At 35.3% G+C, this 20,649-nt stretch overlaps 1 protein-coding gene across 1 annotated transcript in view; it reads left to right on the top strand.

Moving 5' to 3' along the window:
- Positions 1-20,649, top strand: part of ARHGAP42 (Rho GTPase activating protein 42) — a 282,967-nt gene that overhangs the window by 201,750 nt on the left and 60,568 nt on the right. The window contains exons 6-8 of the mRNA XM_024760359.1: positions 8,447-8,557; positions 17,929-18,033; positions 20,013-20,142. Of these exons, the coding sequence (XP_024616127.1) occupies positions 8,447-8,557; positions 17,929-18,033; positions 20,013-20,142 (346 nt within the window). The remainder of the gene's footprint in view (positions 1-8,446; positions 8,558-17,928; positions 18,034-20,012; positions 20,143-20,649) is intronic.

Below are 20,649 nucleotides of genomic sequence, written 5' to 3'. Positions count from 1 at the left end.
CTTATATGCATATACTAACATGTACAGTGTATGCATATAAGGAGTCCATTTCTTCCTTTTTTTCTGAAAATTTCTTCTCATTGGTAGTGTTCCAACTATAATTAGTCAAATCGAATAGTCCTTTTACTGAGGAATAGTGATGGGATATGTTTTTTTTTTAAAAAGGCTCTCTTGTCTTTCATCTTGGCAGCAACTAAATCTTTACACACCATCCATCATTCCCCCAGTGTACAGTGGTGTGTCTCAGAGCTGTGCTGGGAGTTGTTGAGCTAGTCCCCCTACAGCTCATCACTGCTCTCTAGCCCTTAATAGGGAATCTTGTACTGTGCTGAGCCTCCTTTCATCTCTTCTTCCTCTCCTCTCTGTACTTCTAGGGACTGTGGTGGGGAACCTCTTTCAAATGCCTTCTCCTGATCCTCTAGCAAAGCCACCTCCCTTCCTGAACCGTTTTTCAAGTTCAGTCTGGTCCTCTGACCTCCTTCTTCCTATGCTTCTTTCCCTGACCTCCATATTCAGCCATAAAGCATGCTTGACGAGTTAGAGTTCAAATGCAGTGGAACAGTAGTCCAAAAGGCATGGGAGGGTTGCTTCTGATTCCTTTTTTCTATACTCTTATGTTCCCCTAGAGGGAATTGAATTTCTTCACTTAAAAATTTTAATGTTGGGGAGTTTTGTTATTTAAATATGTGTTCATTATAATGAATATCTTGTTATTAACACCTGCTGTTAAAATAGGACAATTTAATATACAGCTGTGGGACTATGGAAAGGTTTTGGGGCTAAAGTGAAATAGAGAAAAATCTGTTATTAAGGAAAATTATATTTTTAATTTTCATAGACATATTTAATCTTATGAAGTACTATGTTGTTATTTAATATTATGTTCACATATTCCAAACTTCTTAAATGCTCACATATCTCTTTAAACATTGCATTAGAATAAATCTAAGAGAGAATGCAGTATGTAGATGAAGTAGAAAGGGCTCCCCTAACTGTCACCATCATGTACCAAAGGCCATGACCAAGTACCATTTTAAAAATCGACTGTCTCAGAACACTCTTGGACATAAATCACAGCAAGATCTTTTTTGACCCACCTCCTAGAGTAATGAAAATAAAAACAAAAATAAACAAATGGGACCTAATGAAACTTCAAAGCTTTTGCACAGCAAAGGAAACCCATAAACAAGATGAAGAGACAACCCTCAGAATGGGAGAAAATATTTGCAAATGAAACAACTCACAGAAGATTAATTTCCAAAATGTACAAGCAGCTCATGCAACTCAATATCAAAAAATACTGTATGCTAACACAGTATATGGAATCTAAAAAAAAAAAAATGGTTCTGAAAAACCTAGGGGCAGGGCAGGAATAAAGACACAGATGTAGAGAATGGACTTGAGGAGAGGGGGATGGGGAAGGGTAAGCTGTGACAAAGTGAGAGAGTAGCATTGACATATATACACTACCAAATGTAAAATAGATAGCTAGTGGGGATCAGCCACATAGCACAGGGAGCTCAGCTTTGTGCTTTGTGACCACCTAGAGGAGTGGGATGGGGGGGAGGGAGGGAGGCGCAAGAGGGAGGAGATATGGGGATATATGTATATGTAGAGCTGATTCACTTTGTTATAAAGCAGAAACTAACACACCATTGTAAAGCAGTTATAGTCCAATGAAGATGTTAAAAAAAATTAATCTCCAAAATATACAAACAGCTCATGCAACTCAATATCAAAAAAACAAAAAACCCAATCAGAAAACGGGTGGAAAACCTAAATAGACATTCCTCCAAAGAAGACAAACAGCTGGCCAAGAGGCACATGAAAAGATGCTCGACATCACTAATGATTACCGAAATGCAAATCAAAACTACAATGAGGTATCACCTCACACCAGTAAGAATGGCCATCATCAAAATATCTACAAACAGTAAATGCTGGAGAGGGTGTGGAGAAAAGGGAACCCTCTTGCACTCTTGGTGGGAATGTAAATTGATACAGCCACTATGGAAAACAGTATGGACATTCCTTAAAAAACTAAAAATAGAACTACCTTATGACCTAGCTACTGGGCATATACCCAGAGAAAACCATAATTCAAAAAGACACGTGCACCCCAGTGTTCATAGCAGCACTATTTACAATAGCCAGGACATGGAAGCCACCTAAATGTCCATCAACAGAGGAATGGATAAAGAAGTTGTGGTACATATATACAATGGAATATTACTCAGCCATAAAAAGGAACAAAATTGGGTCATTTGTAGAGATGTGGATGGACCTAGAGAGTGTCATTCAGAGTGAAGTAAGTCAGAAAGAGAAAAACAAATATCATATATTAACGCATATCTGTGGAATCTAGAAAAATGGCATAGATGACCTTATTTGGGAAGCAAAAATGGAGACACAGATGTAGAGAAAAAATGTATAGATTCCAAGGGAGAAAAGGGTGGGGTGGGAGGAATTGGGAGGTTGGGATTGACACATATGCACTATTGATACTATATATAAAATAGACAACTGAAGGGAACATACTGTATGGCACAGGGAACTCTACTTAGTGCACTGTGGTGACCTAAATGGGAGGAAAATCCAAAAGAGAGAGGATATATGTGTATGTATGGCTGATACACTTGGCTGTGCAGTAGAAGATAACACCACATTGTAAAGCAACTATACTCCAATAAAAATTAATTAAAAAAAAAATCAACTGCCTCAACATCAAGGGTAGTTTTTAGAGTCTCTAAAGGGTTATCAGGTTCTTGGTAACTATGCGAGGCCACCCTTAGATAAGACATTGCTTAAACCATCAAGAAAATGTTAACTTTATCATAACTTTCAAGTCCTCTAGAGTTTATGCTTTAATTTTCCCTGACAACCTAGCTCAATATTTAATACTTGTTAGTTGCCCTCAATCCCTTGAGCTATGATAGAATATTCATTCTGGTTTTGTATTTAGTTGGATGCTAGAAAAACATAACATGGTTAGTAACATCCTCCACTTGCTCCACTATACACACACACACACACACACACGCACACACACACACTTTTTTTCCAGGAGGCACAGCCTGCAATAGAATACAACACAGATATTGTGCAGAGAAACTCCTCAGAGCATATAATGTAGTCAAGGAAAAACGTAGCTTGCTTTTTATTTATTCCTCTATCCTTCCAGGAGTCAAACCAGTTATAGGGTGATGCTGCCACACACGTATTTAATTCTGTAATATGGCATTAAAAGTCATCTGTTCCCTTCCAGAGCAGCTCTGGTCCTTCTGTCAGCACCAAGCCTATTAAGTTCTCAGAAAGACCCCTCTGTGCCTTCTCACTGGCACAGCTGACTCTTTGTTCATTTTGCTCATGGAAAATAAGTGACTGCCCATTACCAGGACTGAATCAGGGGTCAGCTTGTGTTGGTAAATCTCCAAGGCCATCAGCTAGATGGACCACTGGAGTAAACAGAATTGGAAATAGACTCGTCAAAATTATGGGCTTTACAGTAGATGAAAAGAAGCTAATATTTGATATGTGAATGGATAATTTCTTTCTAAGCAAAAAATAAGAGGAAGAGATCATAAAGGAAATGTAGAAAGACCAGAATGCATGAAAGTAATCTATTTCAAAAAAAAAAATTCAATCAAATTAAAAGGCAAAATGTTAGGAAATTTATGTAATATTTGACACAGGATAACCATCTTTTATATATAAGATGTGTTTGCAAATCAGTGTGAAAAAGATAAAGACTTTAGTGGAAAAAATGGGGTAAGAATATGAAAGGGCACTTCATCAAAGAAGAAATATAAACCATAATGAATATTGTAAGTTTCAATGTCACATGTATTAAAAAGTGCAATTGAATAATAGTAGCAGCATGTTATTTTATTTTCTTAAAATATAATATCCATTGTTAGTGAAGGTATGGGAAACTGAGCATACATTTGCTTTTCTGGTGGGAGTATGAAATCACTCAATAACTTTTGAGGTAAATTTGACATCATATTTCAATCAATGTTATATGTACAAGATAGTTGAAGTGATTTTATTGATAGAAATTTGCCCTAAAGAAATGATCGTAAAAATAAATTGTGTAAATATGTTGATCCAAGAGTTATTCACAATGCAAATTTTAGAAACATCTGAAATGGCACAAAAGAGTGATTGGGATAAATATACAAATATAGCTTGGCCAAAAATGGAATTGATATGGCTGTGAAAAGTTTTATTTGGAAAATCATTTAAAGACATTTGGAAATATTTTTTGGCCTAAGAGGAAAAAAAAAAAAAAAAACAGGATTTAAACCAGAATATACACTATTATTCAGGTTTTTTAAAGTAAGCTTGTGTTTGTGTGCATGTTACACATCAAAATATTGATAGTGGGGCTGCAATTTTTATTTTCTTTACATTTTCCTGTTATATTAATGCACAATCAATAAACTTATAGTAATGAATATGTATTACTTTTATAGTTAGGAAAAAAGTAAAGGGATTCCTTTTAGGAACCCAGAGTTTGGGTTTCCATCTATCACTAAATACACTTTCAAAAGGTTCCTCTTCTTCCCACCTCCTGAATGAAGGGAATCCCTCAGGTTCTACCTCATAGCTCTATTCTTATCCTTCAGTTTGTGTCCCTACTAGCTCTGCTTCTTCCATATTGTCTGTAACATCTCGGCAAGTATCTCCCACCATCATACCTGACCACCTTTGCACTGTCCACTGACTGGTTACCAGGACTTCCGACTACAACACCTTAGCGACACATGTGAAATCTCACACATTTTCTCAAATTTGCTTCTCACTTCTTTAATTCTGTTAATGCTGGTATTATTTCTTGTGTCAAAATTATCTTTGACTTTTTTTTTTTCCCCCTTGCTTCTCACACCCACATCCTTCAACTTCTCGTTCTAGGATATACCAAATACCTTTACCCTTATCAAATAAGAGCTCTCCTTATACTCACATGCACCCAGCTTTACCATTGAATCAACACATTCTACCGTGTCCTCACTTTAATCTTCTTGAAGTTCACCTCTGATCTTGTCCACACCCTCCTCAAGCTTTTGCATGGTTTATAGGATGACGTGTCATTCTCCCTATTTTGCCTCAATTCTCATTTCTGACTGTTTCAAACCAACACTTTCAATCTATCTACCAAAACATAACTTCTCCTGACTTTATTCCCTCACCGAAACTCTTCTTTTATCTCCATGTACTCTAACCTCGCCATTCTTCAGCATCCAGCTTAAATCCTTTCTCCTCTGGGAACGATTCAACAAACATCACCTGAGCCTTTTTCCTCTATTTTGAATTGAGACAGCTTATTGTGGTTAGGGAAAAAGTTAGGTACCTGCAGAAAGAACTATGTGGTTTTCTTATGTAATTAACTTGGTTTCTTACTAGGATGACTTTGCCACATAAATAACATCTTATACCTGTTGTTCTGGAATAATTACTACTCCTTTTCAGTTTTAAAAGTTTAGACAATAAATTACATAGTTATTCTACCTCTCCAGTACAAAATACATGACAGTTGCTAGTGGGTATGTAAGTAAGTGTCTGCTACACACTATGAGCTTGAATACTAAAGGAATTCGTCTGAGGTAAAAGAATGTCTTTCTAAATCTTGTACTGAAGAAAAGAATTAAGCTATTGTATTCTATTAGCACTGTGCATTCTAGATGACCTTTCAAAGCAGATTCAGTATATTGAATTTAGTTGTTGAAGTCTAGGGGAAACCAGGCACAAAATTCCAAGAATCCTCTCCCAGTGGAGACACATAGGACTTAATTCCCCCAGCAATGAGTTGTGACAACATGTGTGAAATGTGGTCTACTAGAAACTCATAGACTGAGTGCCCATGGTTTGTTTTGGGGGCTTGTCATATAGGCACCCTCTGCCCATCATGTACCCAAATTCCGGACTCCCAGAAAGAAAGCAGGTGTTCAAAATAAACCATACTGTTTGCACAGTTTCAGCATAGTGAACTACTCTTATCAGTTAGGCTGGTGGGAACCCTCCCAAAATCCACATTCCCATATACCAGCCAAGGGCCAACCTTGTAAGCAGGCCTTTCAGTGGATAGTATTCATGCCTGCTCTGCTAACTTTTTCTGCACAGTTTTGTTGACCAGAAATATTCATTTTAGGCTCTAAGATGTCTCAACATTCTAGTTTGTTACTGTATGCTAGTTGACACAAAGACTATCTTTTAAAGTAAATGAAAGCTTCAGAAATAACTTGTGGAATAGACTATTATCTCTGAGACTGAAATTATTCTTGCATCCTTTACACCCAGTGGTGTACTGAAGCTTCCTCTTGGAGAGCTGATTTTTTCATCTCCTTCTCATCACTCGTTCAGTGATGTTGTGTTTGTGATTTGGAACTGGCTATTTTGGGAATATTTTACCACAGAAAACAGCAAATACTGCAAATCAGACACCCTCCCCCACCCACAAGAGAGCCAATTGTTAAACATTTATTAGCATACCACCACCTGTACCCCCTTACCGTTTGTTTATACATAGTGTGTTCCTCTAAGCAATGATAAACAGAAAATATATATGATTTGTGTGGAATAATGACTTTGGGTGCTGAGAAGCTTCTGGTCCAAATTTCTTACCTGATTTATGTGTTCTTCTCATATATTAGTTTATAAACTTGAAATTCTCAAGTTTAAAAATGCCTACTGAGTTGCTTATAATATTGGGCCATTTTAAATTATATAAATAATTGCATAGCAAGTAGTAAGTAAATATAATTATTTTTAAAAGTCTTTCTTTCAAATGAAGTTTTAAGATGCTATGCTAAGCCAGAAAACCTAATTTTATCTTTCTTTAAGCTTTTGTTTGTTAAATTATCATTGTAAAATGGCTACAAAACAATATCCTATTCCCAAATTGTTGTTGGCAGATACTTGGTATTCCAGAGAGGCCATTCTTTTCATCTGCTTTTAGTAATCTCAGCTGGCAGTGAGGAGTGTGTAGCTGGGCAACGAAAGTAAAATCATGCCTCCCTACTAAACCAAAGTCAGTTTTAAAGACAGCATCCAAGGACGATGGTGGGCATAGAAGTAGGAAGAGAATGTGCATGGTATTGATGGAGCATGATTCATTGCTTGGAAGCTTTGCATTTGGGGGCTCTGTTACCAGTATTATCTCTGTAAGAGTTTACCTAATATGTGGCTCTGCTGTTTAATATTCTGATGATTTTTTTAACATCTTTATTGGAGTATAATTGCTTTACAATGGTATGTTAGTTTCTGCTTTATAACACAGTGAATCAGCTATACGTATACATATATCCCTATATCTCCTCCCTCTTGCATCTGCCTCCCATCCTCCCTGTCCCACCCATCTAGGTGGTCACAAAGCACCAAGCTGATCTCCCTGTGCTATGTGGCTGCTTCCCAATAGCTATCTGTTTTACATTTGGTGGTGTATACTACTCAAAGCAATCTACAGATTCAATGCAATCCCTATCAAACTACCAATGGCATTTTTCACAGAACTAGAACAAAAATTTTCACAATTTGTATGGAAGCACAAAAGACCCCAAATAGCCAAAGCAATCTTGAGAAAGAAAATGGAGCTGGAGGAATCAGGTTCCCAGACTTCAGACTATACTACAAAGCTACAGTCATCAAGACAGTGTGGGACTGGAACAAAAACAGAAATATAGATCAATGGAACAGGATAGAAAGCCCAGAGATAAACCCACACACATATGGTCACCTTATTTTTGATAAAGGAGGCAAGAATATACAGTGGAGAAAAGACAGCCTCTTCAATAAGTGGTGCTGGGAAAACTGGACAGTTACATGTAAAAGAATGAAATTAGAACACTCCCTAACACCATATACAAAAATAATCTCAGATGATTTTTCCTCAGTTAAATCCAAAGATTATGCAGTTTTCATGATCTTTTATAGTGTGATTCCAGCCTTGCTTCTCCCTCCTTCCTTCCACTTACTTACTCTGAAGGCAAACTCTGTCAGACTCTTTCATGCCTTTTTACTTTTTCATGGGAGTGACCTTGTTTTTATCTTTGACTCTTCACAGCCAGTTATTTACCTTAAGATTCAACTCAGAACACCACCATTTTCTCCTAGAATTTGTCTCTTTCTTGTGATTCCCATAGATTTCCATATATTTTTACATACCCCTTTTATAATAATTTTTTAATGAATGTTGTGTGCTTGCTCTCTGTGTGTGTGTATGTGCATTTTTCTTCCCATTTGAAACACTATAAGCTCTTGAGGGCAATGACTGTGTTTTCCTAGCCTCTGTATTCCCAAGACATAATAATTGCTGTATTCAAACTTTTTGAAGGACTTAATTTTTTTTTAATGATTTTAGAGTAAAACAGGATTTGAGTTCCTCTCTAACAGAGAACCTTCAATAATTGCTCCCTGCGTCATGATTTGCCTTTTTTGTGCTTTTTAGGCAGATACACAGATTGACCGAGAGCATCAAAACTTCTATGAGGCATCACTAGAATATGTCTTTAAAATTCAAGAGGTTCAAGAAAAAAAGAAGTTTGAATTTGTCGAACCGGTAAGATTTATTTTCCGTATAAAATAGTAGGTACAGTACATCTCTGAAACAAAATTTGCGTTTTTTTCTGTTGAAAATTACGTTTTTTTTAAATATAAAAGGAGAGAGAGGAGTGAGGGAAGGTGAGTAGGTAGAGCACAGAGCACTTTAGGGCAATGAAACTAATCTATAAGACACTGTAATGGTGGATACATGTTATTCATTATACATTTTTCAAAACTCATAACATGTACAATACCAAGAGTAAACTGTAATGTAAACTATGAACTTTAGTAATAATATGTCAATATTGGGTTATCACTTGTAACCAATGTACCACACTGACGCAAGATGTTAATAATTGGAACTCTGTGTGGGTAGGGGCCAAGGGTGTGTATGTGAACTCTATAATTTCTTTTTTTTTTTGAATTTTTAAATTTTATTTTATTTATTTATTTTTTATACAGCAGGCTCTTATTAGTTATCTATTTTATACATATTATGAATTCTATAATTTCTGCTCAGTTTTTCTATAAACCTAAAACTGCTCTAAGAATAGCCTATTGATTTAAGAAACCTAAAATTAAAAATTAAGGCGTGTATATTACATATACCTAAGGGAATATACCTCACCACTAAAGTGACCCATTTACCAAACCTTTAGTTGAAGGGAGAATAGGTAAGGCTGTATTTCTTCCTTTGTTCCACCCTGCTTCCTTGCAAGGCTGGGACCTGCCTGACTTTCCAGTGAAGTCATTTATTTTCCTAAGTCAGTGTAAAAAGTAATGGATTCCCTAATGTAAACTGCATTATAGAAAAAGAACAGGTGGCTGGTCTTTATAAGCTTGCTTCATTTTCTTAGCATTTTTTTCCCAAGTAATACCCTAATATGTTATAATATTGCCTGAGTAGGCATCTTCATGAGGTATCATCTATGATGAATAAGGGTGAGTTCTATAGCCAAGATAGTGCTCAGTTCCCATGTGATGATGGAGTAGCAATCATAAAATATGTAAGCAATCAAATATATAATTTAAGCCATACTTTTCTTCCTAGGTCAGTTTATAAAAAATCTATTTATAATGGGAAATAAAATATCCTATTCCTATTTTAGTGGAGGTGACATGGAGAAGGGAAGATCCATTTCAAAATATATTTGAAATTTTTATTTCCTGATGAAAGCCCATCAGTGATTCCCTAAAGATGATGAGAAACTGAGACGAGGCAGAGTCTGGGAAGAGTCATCAGCCCCTGCCTGGCTCCCAGCACCTCTGCTTCACTCCTCTCCCTTCAGCCGTAGCCACCTGACTTTCTGCTGGACACTTGGCAAGTTTCTAAGGCGAGCCCTTCAGCTAGAAGGATTTAAGGAACCAGAGGCCACACCACAGGCTCAGGGATTTAACTTTAACCCTCTGTTTGGGATGACAGCCTTGACTCCAAGTTCTGTTTGCCAAAGAGCTAAGTCCTTAAACCCCTTAGGGTGGATTGATAACCTCTTATTTAGCAGATGCTTTGAGGATCTGATTAAAAATTTTGGGGGGGTCTCCGAAACTCATCTGGGGTTCATGGACAACTGGTCAGCCTAATAAGCCCTAGTCAATGAAGATGACTAATGCTTAAAATTCCTACTCCCCTTCTCATGGATTAATAAGTTCTGCCTCTGAAGTCTATCATGGTTTTTGAAGCCTCTCTCCATGCTGGCAAACTTCCTCCTTATGGCCTGCCTCTTGGAATTTATGAATTTTAGCTCTTTGTTAGAATGCCCCCATTAATTCTGATGATTTTCCTTCATACTCCTTCATTACCGGTTCCCATTCCCTTCATATTCTGTGCTCATCTTCTCTGCGGTTCTTCCTCACACCTGGAATTATCCTTTTACATCTGTAGTGCCTCTCTCTCTCTGGAGAGGTATGCAGGTAGCCTATTTCCCCATCTGAGCCTCTTTTATAGCCCATCCTGTCTGGGAACAGTGAACTAGACCATTCTGTAAGATGACACCAGGTATATAAAGAAAAGGTTGTAAAATTGTTTGCTCATAGGTCACAGAAGGAATGATACGAATTTATGAATTCCTGTGATAATATAGGAAGAGAAATGGAAATTGTCCTTCAATTGAAATGTGTTTTCTTCTCTCCCTGTACTGTATCCCGAACTGGGATGGTCTGATGATAAGTCTTCTGTAACGCATGCCTTTCTGGTGACACCACAATCAAGGTCAATGTTAAATTTGTCCTTCTTCCAAAATATTTTCCTGGCTGCTGGATTTTTCCTATTAGAATGTCTGGCCAAACCAAATAGTACTGTCAGTTTAGTCTCCTTCTCATTTCCAGCCGCAAAGTCTCATCCACGGGGTTTTACTTAATTTCCACCCCAATGTTGAGAAGAATAGAAACGGGAGCGATAGAACATGGGCATGTTGCTCTTTAGGTTATACATTTACAAATCAATTTGCAGGAAAAAAGCTTTCAAAATTTCAAAAACAAAGCCCGGAGGAGCTATAAACATAAAAGAACATGAGGATACTTTAGCATCTTTGCAGGGTTTTTTCTGCAGAAATCCAATTCCTGTTGCATAAAGTTTTATACTGCAGAAATGAAGCAGTCTATGCCAGTTTACCTGAGATTTATTTAACAAATAAGCATTAGAGTAAAGCAAAATACTTTAGGGATGCAACTAATCTCATACAGATTGTATGATATCAAGTAGAAAATATAAATAGTCCTGGTGATTCCCATTAAATAATATTCTTACTTTATGATGATCATTTGAGATAATTTTACATTGTTTCAATTAATGTCAAGATCCTACGATAGTTGATCTTTGAACAACATGAGTGTGACTTTGTGGATCCCACTTATATTTGGATGTTTTTCAGTAAATACCACAGTACTACACAATCTGCTGGTTGGTTGAGTCTGAAGATGCAGAACATACCAAGGCAGGACTGTAAAGTTATATATACAGAGTTGCAAAGGTTGTGTGTGTGTGTGTGTGTGTGTGTGTGTGTGTGTGTGTGTAGGCGTCCTTAATTCCCAAATTGTTTAAGGGTCAATTTGTACTTACAATAAAACTTCTACAGAATATTCAGATGATATTAGGAATAGATGTTCTTACAGTGTCATTATTCTAAGGAGAATCTAGGTCTAATACAAGGGAAAAAGAGGGGGCATTTATGTATTTTTTATAAATTATTTTTGAAGTATACAGAAAACCAGCTTTTTAAACTCAGTTCTCCATTAGCTTTATGATTTTAATGGCCTTTTTTCCCCTCTGTTTATCTACCATATTTTATTTAGAAAGTGATGGTAGCTAACTCATGATTTTAGACCTGTACTACCCAGTATGGTAGCAACTACTTGTGTATATCTATCAAACCCTTGAAATGAGACTAGTGTAGATTAAGATGTGCTCCAAGTGTGAAATAGATACTAGATTGAAAAGGCTTTAGTACAAAAAAATTTTTAAAAAGCGTGTGAAATATCATTAAAACCTCTTCTATATTGATTACATGTTGAAATGATAATCTTTTGAATACATTGTATCAAAATATTAAATTTCACTTGGTTTAAATTTCTTGTGACTACCAAAAAGTTAAAAATTTCACATTGGTTTGCATTTGTGGTTCACATTATATTTCTGTCCAGCAGTCCTAGCTGCAACCTTTGAGATTTGCCAAAAAGATATTTGAGTTCAGGTCTGTAATGGGGGAAAAGAGATCATCAAGAGAGAAACATCATCTCCTGACTCTTGACCGTAAGATCCTCCTACTTCTCAGGGTTGCCCGGAGCTTCTGGGAATTTTGAGGGATTAGGAGAAAAAGCTTGAGAAGTAGCTGAACATGAACAACCTACCTAAGAGAGTTTAACCCCAGTGTCTCAGAAGTCTGTTATGGGACATGAAAGTTTGTGGTTCAGAAAACCAAAAGAATCTTTTTATGACAACTCCTTTACGGTTCATTCAGCTGCAGTTGGTGTATGTTTTGATTATAGCCTTTGAGTGTACTTAGTTGGGACTAATGTTTTGTGAGCAACTACTATGTGTCCCATGTTTTCTGTGTTCTCCCACATGAACCCTACCACAGCTTTATTATTAGTGGTTGTTATCCTTCCAGATGAGGAAGTTAAGTCACAGAAAGATTATTAGTTGCCTGAGGTCACAAACCTAAAGAGGGGGAGAACCAGGAATCGAGAACCCAAGTCTGAAGTTACAGTTTTGTACCACTTACTGCTTTAATGGCTACTTGATTACAAAAATTAGTTCTTCTTAATACTTGCTCTGACCAAATAAAATGGATGACCCTAGAAAATTGGATTGTAAAGCTACTTTGATTCCTTAAAATTAGAAAAAGAAAGTAAGAGATTGACCTTTACTTTGGTAAAGGTACTTGAGTCAGGGCACATACCTGTCCATTCATTCACCTGTTCTTTCATCCTTCTTTCATCATCCTGTTTTAAGTTGTCTCCCCAGGCCACAGGTGACTGGCCACTTTCCATGTAGAGAAAGAAAAGTATAATGGCTGAGTGACAATAAGATGGAATTTGGCTTCAGTCTTAATAACTGTGTGAATTTGGCACGCTTTTCAAAGTCTGTGTGCCTCAGGTTTTTATCTGTCAATCAGGGATAAAAATTTGTATGTAGTTCCCAGGATTGTGATGAGTCTCAACCGATGCAGGTAATGCACAGAGTAATTGCCTGGTTCATTATTAACATCAGCAAGGTATCAGCTAGTGTGAGCTCTCACATGGACTGTTATTACTAGATATGAAAACAGTATTGATGAATCATTTATTAGTGTGGCTTCAAAGCCAGATAAAGCTTTTTCAAAAACACATTTTTAATTTTAACATTCTTCAAAGTATACATCTAAATTCCATAATAACATTTTCATTTTAGAGTATTTTTTAGCCTTCATTTTAGTCTTTTTGAATTATGTTTAAAATTCATATGATAAATGAAAATAAACTATTAAATATAAACTAAAGCACACTGCTTTTGATCCTCTTCCCTTATTCTGCTGAATTTAATTTTAAATCATTTTCTGAAGAAAATTTCAGGTAATTTAGTTAACATGCTTTAGTTTTTTAACTTATTATATCATGAAGTATACTATAAAATGCTTTGTGGGTTCTCTAAAAAATTTGAATAATTTTGAGACTGAACACCAGCTACTTGCTAAGTTAAAAAAAGACTATCAGATAGTATATAGACTTTCAGGTCTTGAAAGTCAAACCTTTTGTGTTCTTTTTCAATATGATTGGTTAGCCTTAATGTAGAAAATTTAATTTAGGGAAAATTAAAGTGAGACTATAAGATAATGTCATTTAAAAAAAAGAAAAACACTGTAGGACTAAAGGTTACATTTGTATCCTGCTGAAAAACCTAAGTGCAATTGTTCTATAAAAATGAAACAATAAAGCTCTCCTCAGCTCATATATTTTTAAATAAAAACTGTGTTGGTTTTTGGATTTAGTTCTAGATACTGTCATTGAACATCTGAAATTTATAATAGCAGTTAGATAGTGAATAGAATTTTGGGAAAGTAAGAAAAAAGCATTCTATGTGTTTGGCTAACTCATCCCCTTGTACTTCATATATGGGAAAAGAATCTAAAAAAGAGTGGATATATGTATAACTGATTCACTTTGCTGTATACCTGAAACTAGCACAACATTGTAAATCAACTATACTCCAATAAATTTTTTTAAAATAAATTTTAAAATTAAAAAAATTAAAAAAAAAGAAACCAACCAAAAAAAAAAAAAAATCCATCATGTAAAGGCCTGTTCTAAACGTAGCTTCTGCTGGGCTTAATCACATCAATGGCCATGTTACCTTCTTCATTCCCATTTAGTTGAAAAGATAAGCTGACTGTTCTGTTCTTCCTTGGTTTTGTTCCTTTACCACAGAATTTTACCTCTCCCTACTGCCACTTCATCTGAATTCCATCCCCTTGAGATCTTAGAAATTCTTACCTTCAGGAACTCCAGTGAGACTACTGCTGAGGCAGTATATAGCCATGACTTCAAAAAATTTTGGCTTTTTTAATTAATTGAATCTATGTGCATATCTATTCATTCATTCATTTGTTCTCCCATCCTTCTTTCATCAACCTCTTTTAAAAGTTGTCTCCCTAAGCCACAGTTGACTGACCACTTTCCATCCTTGACTTTCCTTTTTTTCTTCAGTTTTCTCATTTATTGGGTTAGATTTTGATACTTTTTCATTTCCATTCAATAAACTCCTCTGAGCATACATGCATTAGACTTAAAGCACTCTGTAGTCATTCTGAAGCTGTCCTCTAACGTGTTTCTCTTTCCTCCATAAAGAATAGCAAAGACTACAGCAGTAACTTGCAGGTCAGACACCTGTACAGGACGAAAATTGATCCCTTGCCTTTGCCCTACTTTTCCAATCTTCTTAGATTTCAGTGGCCAAATGTAAACATCTGTATAAGATTTTGATCTCTTTTAGTACATTGTGGTGCTCTGTGTATAAGTGTTTGCTTTATTTTTTTAAGAAAAGCTGCCTTATTGGGTTGTATAATAATACACATACCATTCTGTTCACCCAGTTTTAATTTGTTTTTGTCTGTGGTGTGACATAGGTGTCCAACTCTATTCTTTTGCATGTGGCTATCCAGTGGTCCAAGAATTCTTTGTTGAAAAGACTATTCTTTATCCACTGTATGGTCTTGGCACCCTTGTGGAAAATAAGTTGACCATAGATGTATGGGTTTACTTCTAGACTCTCAGTTCTCCTCCACTGATTTATATGTCTGTCCTTGTTCCATATCACACTGTGTTGATTATCCCAGTGCTGCTCAGTTTAGACAGCAGTCATCTGGAATTACTGGAATTACTCCAAATTGCTTCGGAGGTCTGCCCCTCACTCCCATGCTAAACCCTGACACCTTTTTTCACTTTGCTATTCACAGTATCACTGGTAACTGTGAGCCCTTAAGGCTTGAAATCTGGTGATTAATGGGCTGGGAAATTATGAATAGCTGTTCCCTTACTGACTTGTAATGGGTTTTGCTAAATGATTATCTATAAAGGCAGTATCAGGTTTTACATTTGATCAGGTTTTTGGAGTGGAGAAGTCATTTGATTCTAAAGCCCTTGGGAATAATGAAATGCTATATGAGTTTGTCCTGATGATAAAAGTGCCTTTCTTAATATTAAAACCTAATCTGTCTATCTAGTAGTTTGTAGTGATTGTTATTGTTATTTAAAAGTTAAGTTTACTTTAAGGTAAGCTGAGACTGTAGTCTTTTTCCCACCACTCCACCCACTCAGGCACGTTGAACAGAGAAAATGACACGTAGGAGATGCAATTCTTAAAGATTGTCAGGCTGTCCTATTAAGTTTCCTTAATTTAACATCATGGAATTTATTGAGGATGAAATGAATGAGTATATATTCAAACCTAAGAAACATTCAACTTTGCTACCATCTAGAGGCAGTTATTTCATACATGCTGTCTTTATTAAACTTTCCCAGATGCTACTTCCAAAGTAGATGTGGAACAAAAGTAAAAGATAGGTGGTTCTTTGTATATAATTTTTCTGTACCTCCCAAAGAATTGTACTGTTCCTAGTGTGTGCTCAGCATGCATTGTGAGATTAAAACATATTTGTTTGCTACTAAATGAACCTGAATTTTACCAGAAGTTGCCAATAGGAGATGGATCTCAGGGAATTGGGTATTTCATGGGAATATTTACTGCAGATATTCTTAAAGTATCTTCTTTATAAGTTAGATTCTTTGTACTTAGCATGATATTAGAATAGTATCTTTCTTTTATGGCATCCAGTTCCTAATAAGACAGTTTAATTGTGGGCTAATTATAGACATTAAAAAATTAAATAATACTCCTTCCAACAACTTCATAAACTATTATTCAGATATTTAGAAGGCCTAAATACTTCAAAAGTATTTTCTTATTTTGTCTCTGAAAATCTCTAAATCTACACATCCAAGCCTCAGTTAAAGGTAATTTTAATCCTATTTTAAGATACAGTTCTTTTTAGTTGGGCCACAATATGTGCAAACTATATATCTTAAATTATTGGGTAATTTAACAAATATAGCATACTTTTATTAAAGGATAAGCTATTGAATTTTAATTTTGATAATAATTATTGATGTAAAATTGACAGTGTAAAATAGTTCAAAAATTTGCAAACAATACATTTTGACACGTTATCAGGAACTGTTGAACAAGTGAAGGAAATTCTTTAAAATATAACAACTTAAAACCAATTTGAAAGTATATGTTTTCCAAAACGAACATAATTTTGTAAGAAGTTGACTTGTTATAGGAAGAAGAGCATTAGGTCATTGTAGAATCAGTATTTAACTGTTGGAAATCATAACACACACACATACCAGTTGATGCTTAGCTGAATTCTCCTTCTTCCCCAGACAGAGGAAATGACGGGATGTTATTCACATACGAAAATGGTTTCAAATTGTGTTTCTTCCTTAATTTAAAATAATAGTTTACAGACATATTATGCTATTTGAATTAGAAAAACATTAGCCACTTCTCAAAAATATTTTCTAACTTTATTGTAGGAAGAAGTTGTGGATGAGATTGAATTGGTGGACATGTCTGTGGAATAAAATCCCAGTGAATTAAATGAAAAAATTTAAGTAAATTATTTTTCAGTTATAACATTTCACATAAACAACTGTGTCCTGTAACTCTATGGAGAACTGCTCTTGCTTTACAAATAAGAACATCATAAATAAGCACATCTGAATTTGGGATTAGAAGGCTAGGATCATAGAAATTGTGCTTTTCTAAAGGAGATTTTACTCTAGCTCTTACATGAAAGATCTGTATCTAGCACCATGTTTTTGCTCAATTCTTCCCTCTGTTTTGAGTTCTTCCTGCTGCTTATGTGTTGTCTGTTTAATACCCAAACCAGTACTGCCACCTTGTGATATTTTTCTTAATTTCATCTGGCCATCCTTATTCCTTTCCTTGGGTACTTTTATCTTTAATTTACTGGTTTAGTCTTCCTCACATCTGCACATGTTTGACCTCCCTATTTTGGTTAGAATCTCTTCTATGTTCCTTTGGTCTTTATCCCCATTAATATTCTCTCCTGGATATTTCGTCAGTGCATTGGAAGATTAGAGTACTTGACTTGACACCTGTCCATGACAAGACTTAAATATTAAATCACGTCTACCAAAAAGAAAAATTTAACTTCCATGTCTTCTGTTTCACATCCATAATTCTAGTGCCTACTTAGGTAAGGAGATTCAAAATTTGTTAGCTTGAGAGATTAGAATGAAATATAATTTCTCTAATTTATTATATTTGATCATCATTTTTAAAAAACACGTTTTCATGGTTTCTTTTGTATCTCTTTATTTTTGCAGCTTTTGTCATTCCTTCAGGGTTTATTTACTTTTTACCACGAGGGATATGAACTCGCCCAGGAATTTGCACCATATAAACAACAGCTGCAGTTCAACTTGCAGAACGTAAGACTATACCTGTTCTCACTGCCTCTCCTTAGTGAATAAGATGATCCCAGGGCAACTGAGTTATGACCAAATTGAACCTTGGAATCTTTTAAAAACTTATCTAAGTACAAAAAAAGCTTACTCATTTAGAAAAACCACTTATTAAATTTACTAATTTTTTTTATAATTGCTGGTTGAAAGTATGCCAGGAAAGAGTAAATCTTATTAACTCTTTAGAGTTAGAAAAATATATACTGGCAAATTTCATAAAAATAAAAATATCTGAGGTGCAGAAAGATTGGAAGCGTTTGCCTTTATCTAGTGTTTTCATTATTTTACTGGGTGACCTTAGGCAAGTTGTATTTCCTGAGAGGGCAGAATTTCTATATTTGTGAAATGAACAGGTGGACTTTCACACTCTGTCCCTTTCCTCCCTGAAGTTGTACTATTACATAGCTGATATTTAGTGTTTTGTAAAAATAAATTTAAATGTGGGTTTGAAGCATTCATAATAACTGCTTTAAAGCTACAGGGAGAATTATTTACAAACATCCTATCTATTTCTGTCAGGGTTTATTTTGTAAAGTTCTCCAATCAATCCTTTTAATATCTGATTGCATAGTTAGACAAATTCTGACTTATGTATGCTGAACACCAGTTACACTTCAAAAAAAAGTTAGCCAATCCATTTCTGCTTATCAAATATGACAACAAAATCTTAATTGTTGAGGATTTTGTATAAATTAAAAGTTATTTCTGAAACCCTGTCTAGTACTCTGTAGCTAAAATAATTTGTGAAGGTTTCACTTACTTTTCTATAAAAAGCCTGCCTTTCACTCCTTACCTGATTCTTGCCATTATGAAGATGTTCAGCAAATAGAAATATGGAGTTGGAGTGTCCCATGAGAAATATGTGATTGGATTTATTCCACCTGTGTTTCAAGTTTAGCTTTTTATTTAACCTAGATTTTCTAGCAGAATCGATTTCACATTCAATTCATTCCATTGTTTTTCAATATGGAATGCATTTGGGCTTTTTTAGTAAATATTAAAAGGGAAAATTATAAAATCCAAAGTAATTTATTATTTATTTCCATATTAAATGCAATTACAGTAAGATTCCTGGGATTTGAGAACAGGAGACAGGTAAAGTATTAGAAAAAATTCTGATTCTTATGTTTAAAAGGGAAAAGCAGCAAATTAACTTACTTTGAGATTCAGGTCTTTTAGTAGGGGCCATAACAAAATCTTAAAGTTGGGTGGTGATGATTTTTATGTTTCCAAATGAATATTGTTGAGATAATGTGGCCTGAATACAAAATTGATTTTCATAGAGAAAAGCCTTATGCTTTCTGTGTCTTCCCTTAAGTAAACATGCTATGATGTGAATAAGCTATTTCTTACAATAGAAGAAGTTAGAAGTTGGAAACCTGTTCATTTTTATGAGTTAATTTATGCACTGACTTCTTGATAACTATATTAGGATTTCTGAAAAACAAGCTAAGTGATATGTCTTCAGAAAAGTTCTTGGAATAAAAGTGATGAACTTTTTTCTTGGTAAGTGCCACACATATCAAAAGTATGTGGATTTATTTTAACCCCCAAAAGAAATTAAGTCCCTGTGTATCTTCCTTTTTACCTTAGGTATTATGGCATATAGAACTCTATTTAGTATTGTGTATTTGTAAAACTATAAGTTGTCCCCTAGGTAATGTTAAGTAGGAAATTGGATGAAACACACACACACACACACACACACACACACACACACACGGAGATTCAAAGAGAAACATGCAGAAGGTCATTCAGCACAGTTTCACTAAAGTAATTCAAAATTAGAGCCTAGGATTCAACGGAGAGGGTTGTGGATATGGTGAACAGTCCTGAAAGAATCGAGGTTATCCTTTGCACCATTTGCAGTTTTGAAACTTTAGGCTGGAGGTTCCTCAAAACTGGTAGAAAACAATGAAGAAAATTGTTGTTTCTGTTTACTTAAGACAAGGAATAATTTTGAAAGTACGCGACAAGAGGTAGAGCGGTTGATGCAAAGGATGAAATCTGCCAGTCAAGATTACAGACCACCCAGCCAGTGGACGATGGAAGGCTACCTTTATGTCCAGGAGAAACGTGAGTTGCAAAGACAGAAGTTAATGTCTCTTATGATTAACATTCTGTTTCTGTGAGAAGTGAGTTGGTTAGTTTCTTTTCCTTCAAGTAGGAAGACTGAAATTCCTGACAGCTTTATCCTACTTAGTCTGCTCTGCCAACCACTGCCACCTAAGTGTGGAAGTTCTTCCCCTTTGCACCATCAGATTCTCTAAGTTGGTATGTTATTGAACTTGGAACTTACACTTTTCATGATGATATAGTAACACGAGTTCAGGTTTAGAATTTAATTGTGATATCTAATCTCAATTTAAAGTTTCATGGAGAATTAAAAATCAAAGCCTTTATCAGATGAATCATCTTGGTGACTTTGGTAATAGTTTTCCCCTTCAGCAGCATTATTTCATTTAATTCTGTGCTCTGACAGTTTTCAGGAGTAAAGTTGGCAATTATGTAATGTCAAACTGGCACTCTTTACTTCCTGATGTTAGGAAATAAGCATCAGACCCAATAGAACACTACTATAAT

Source organism: Neophocaena asiaeorientalis, unplaced genomic scaffold, assembly GCF_003031525.2.
Source record: "Neophocaena asiaeorientalis asiaeorientalis breed wild unplaced genomic scaffold, Neophocaena_asiaeorientalis_V1.1 scaffold601, whole genome shotgun sequence".
Classification (NCBI taxonomy): Eukaryota; Metazoa; Chordata; class Mammalia; order Artiodactyla; family Phocoenidae; genus Neophocaena; species Neophocaena asiaeorientalis.
The sequence above is the reverse complement of the archived record's forward strand: the minus strand, read 5'-3'. Positions and strand labels throughout refer to the sequence as shown.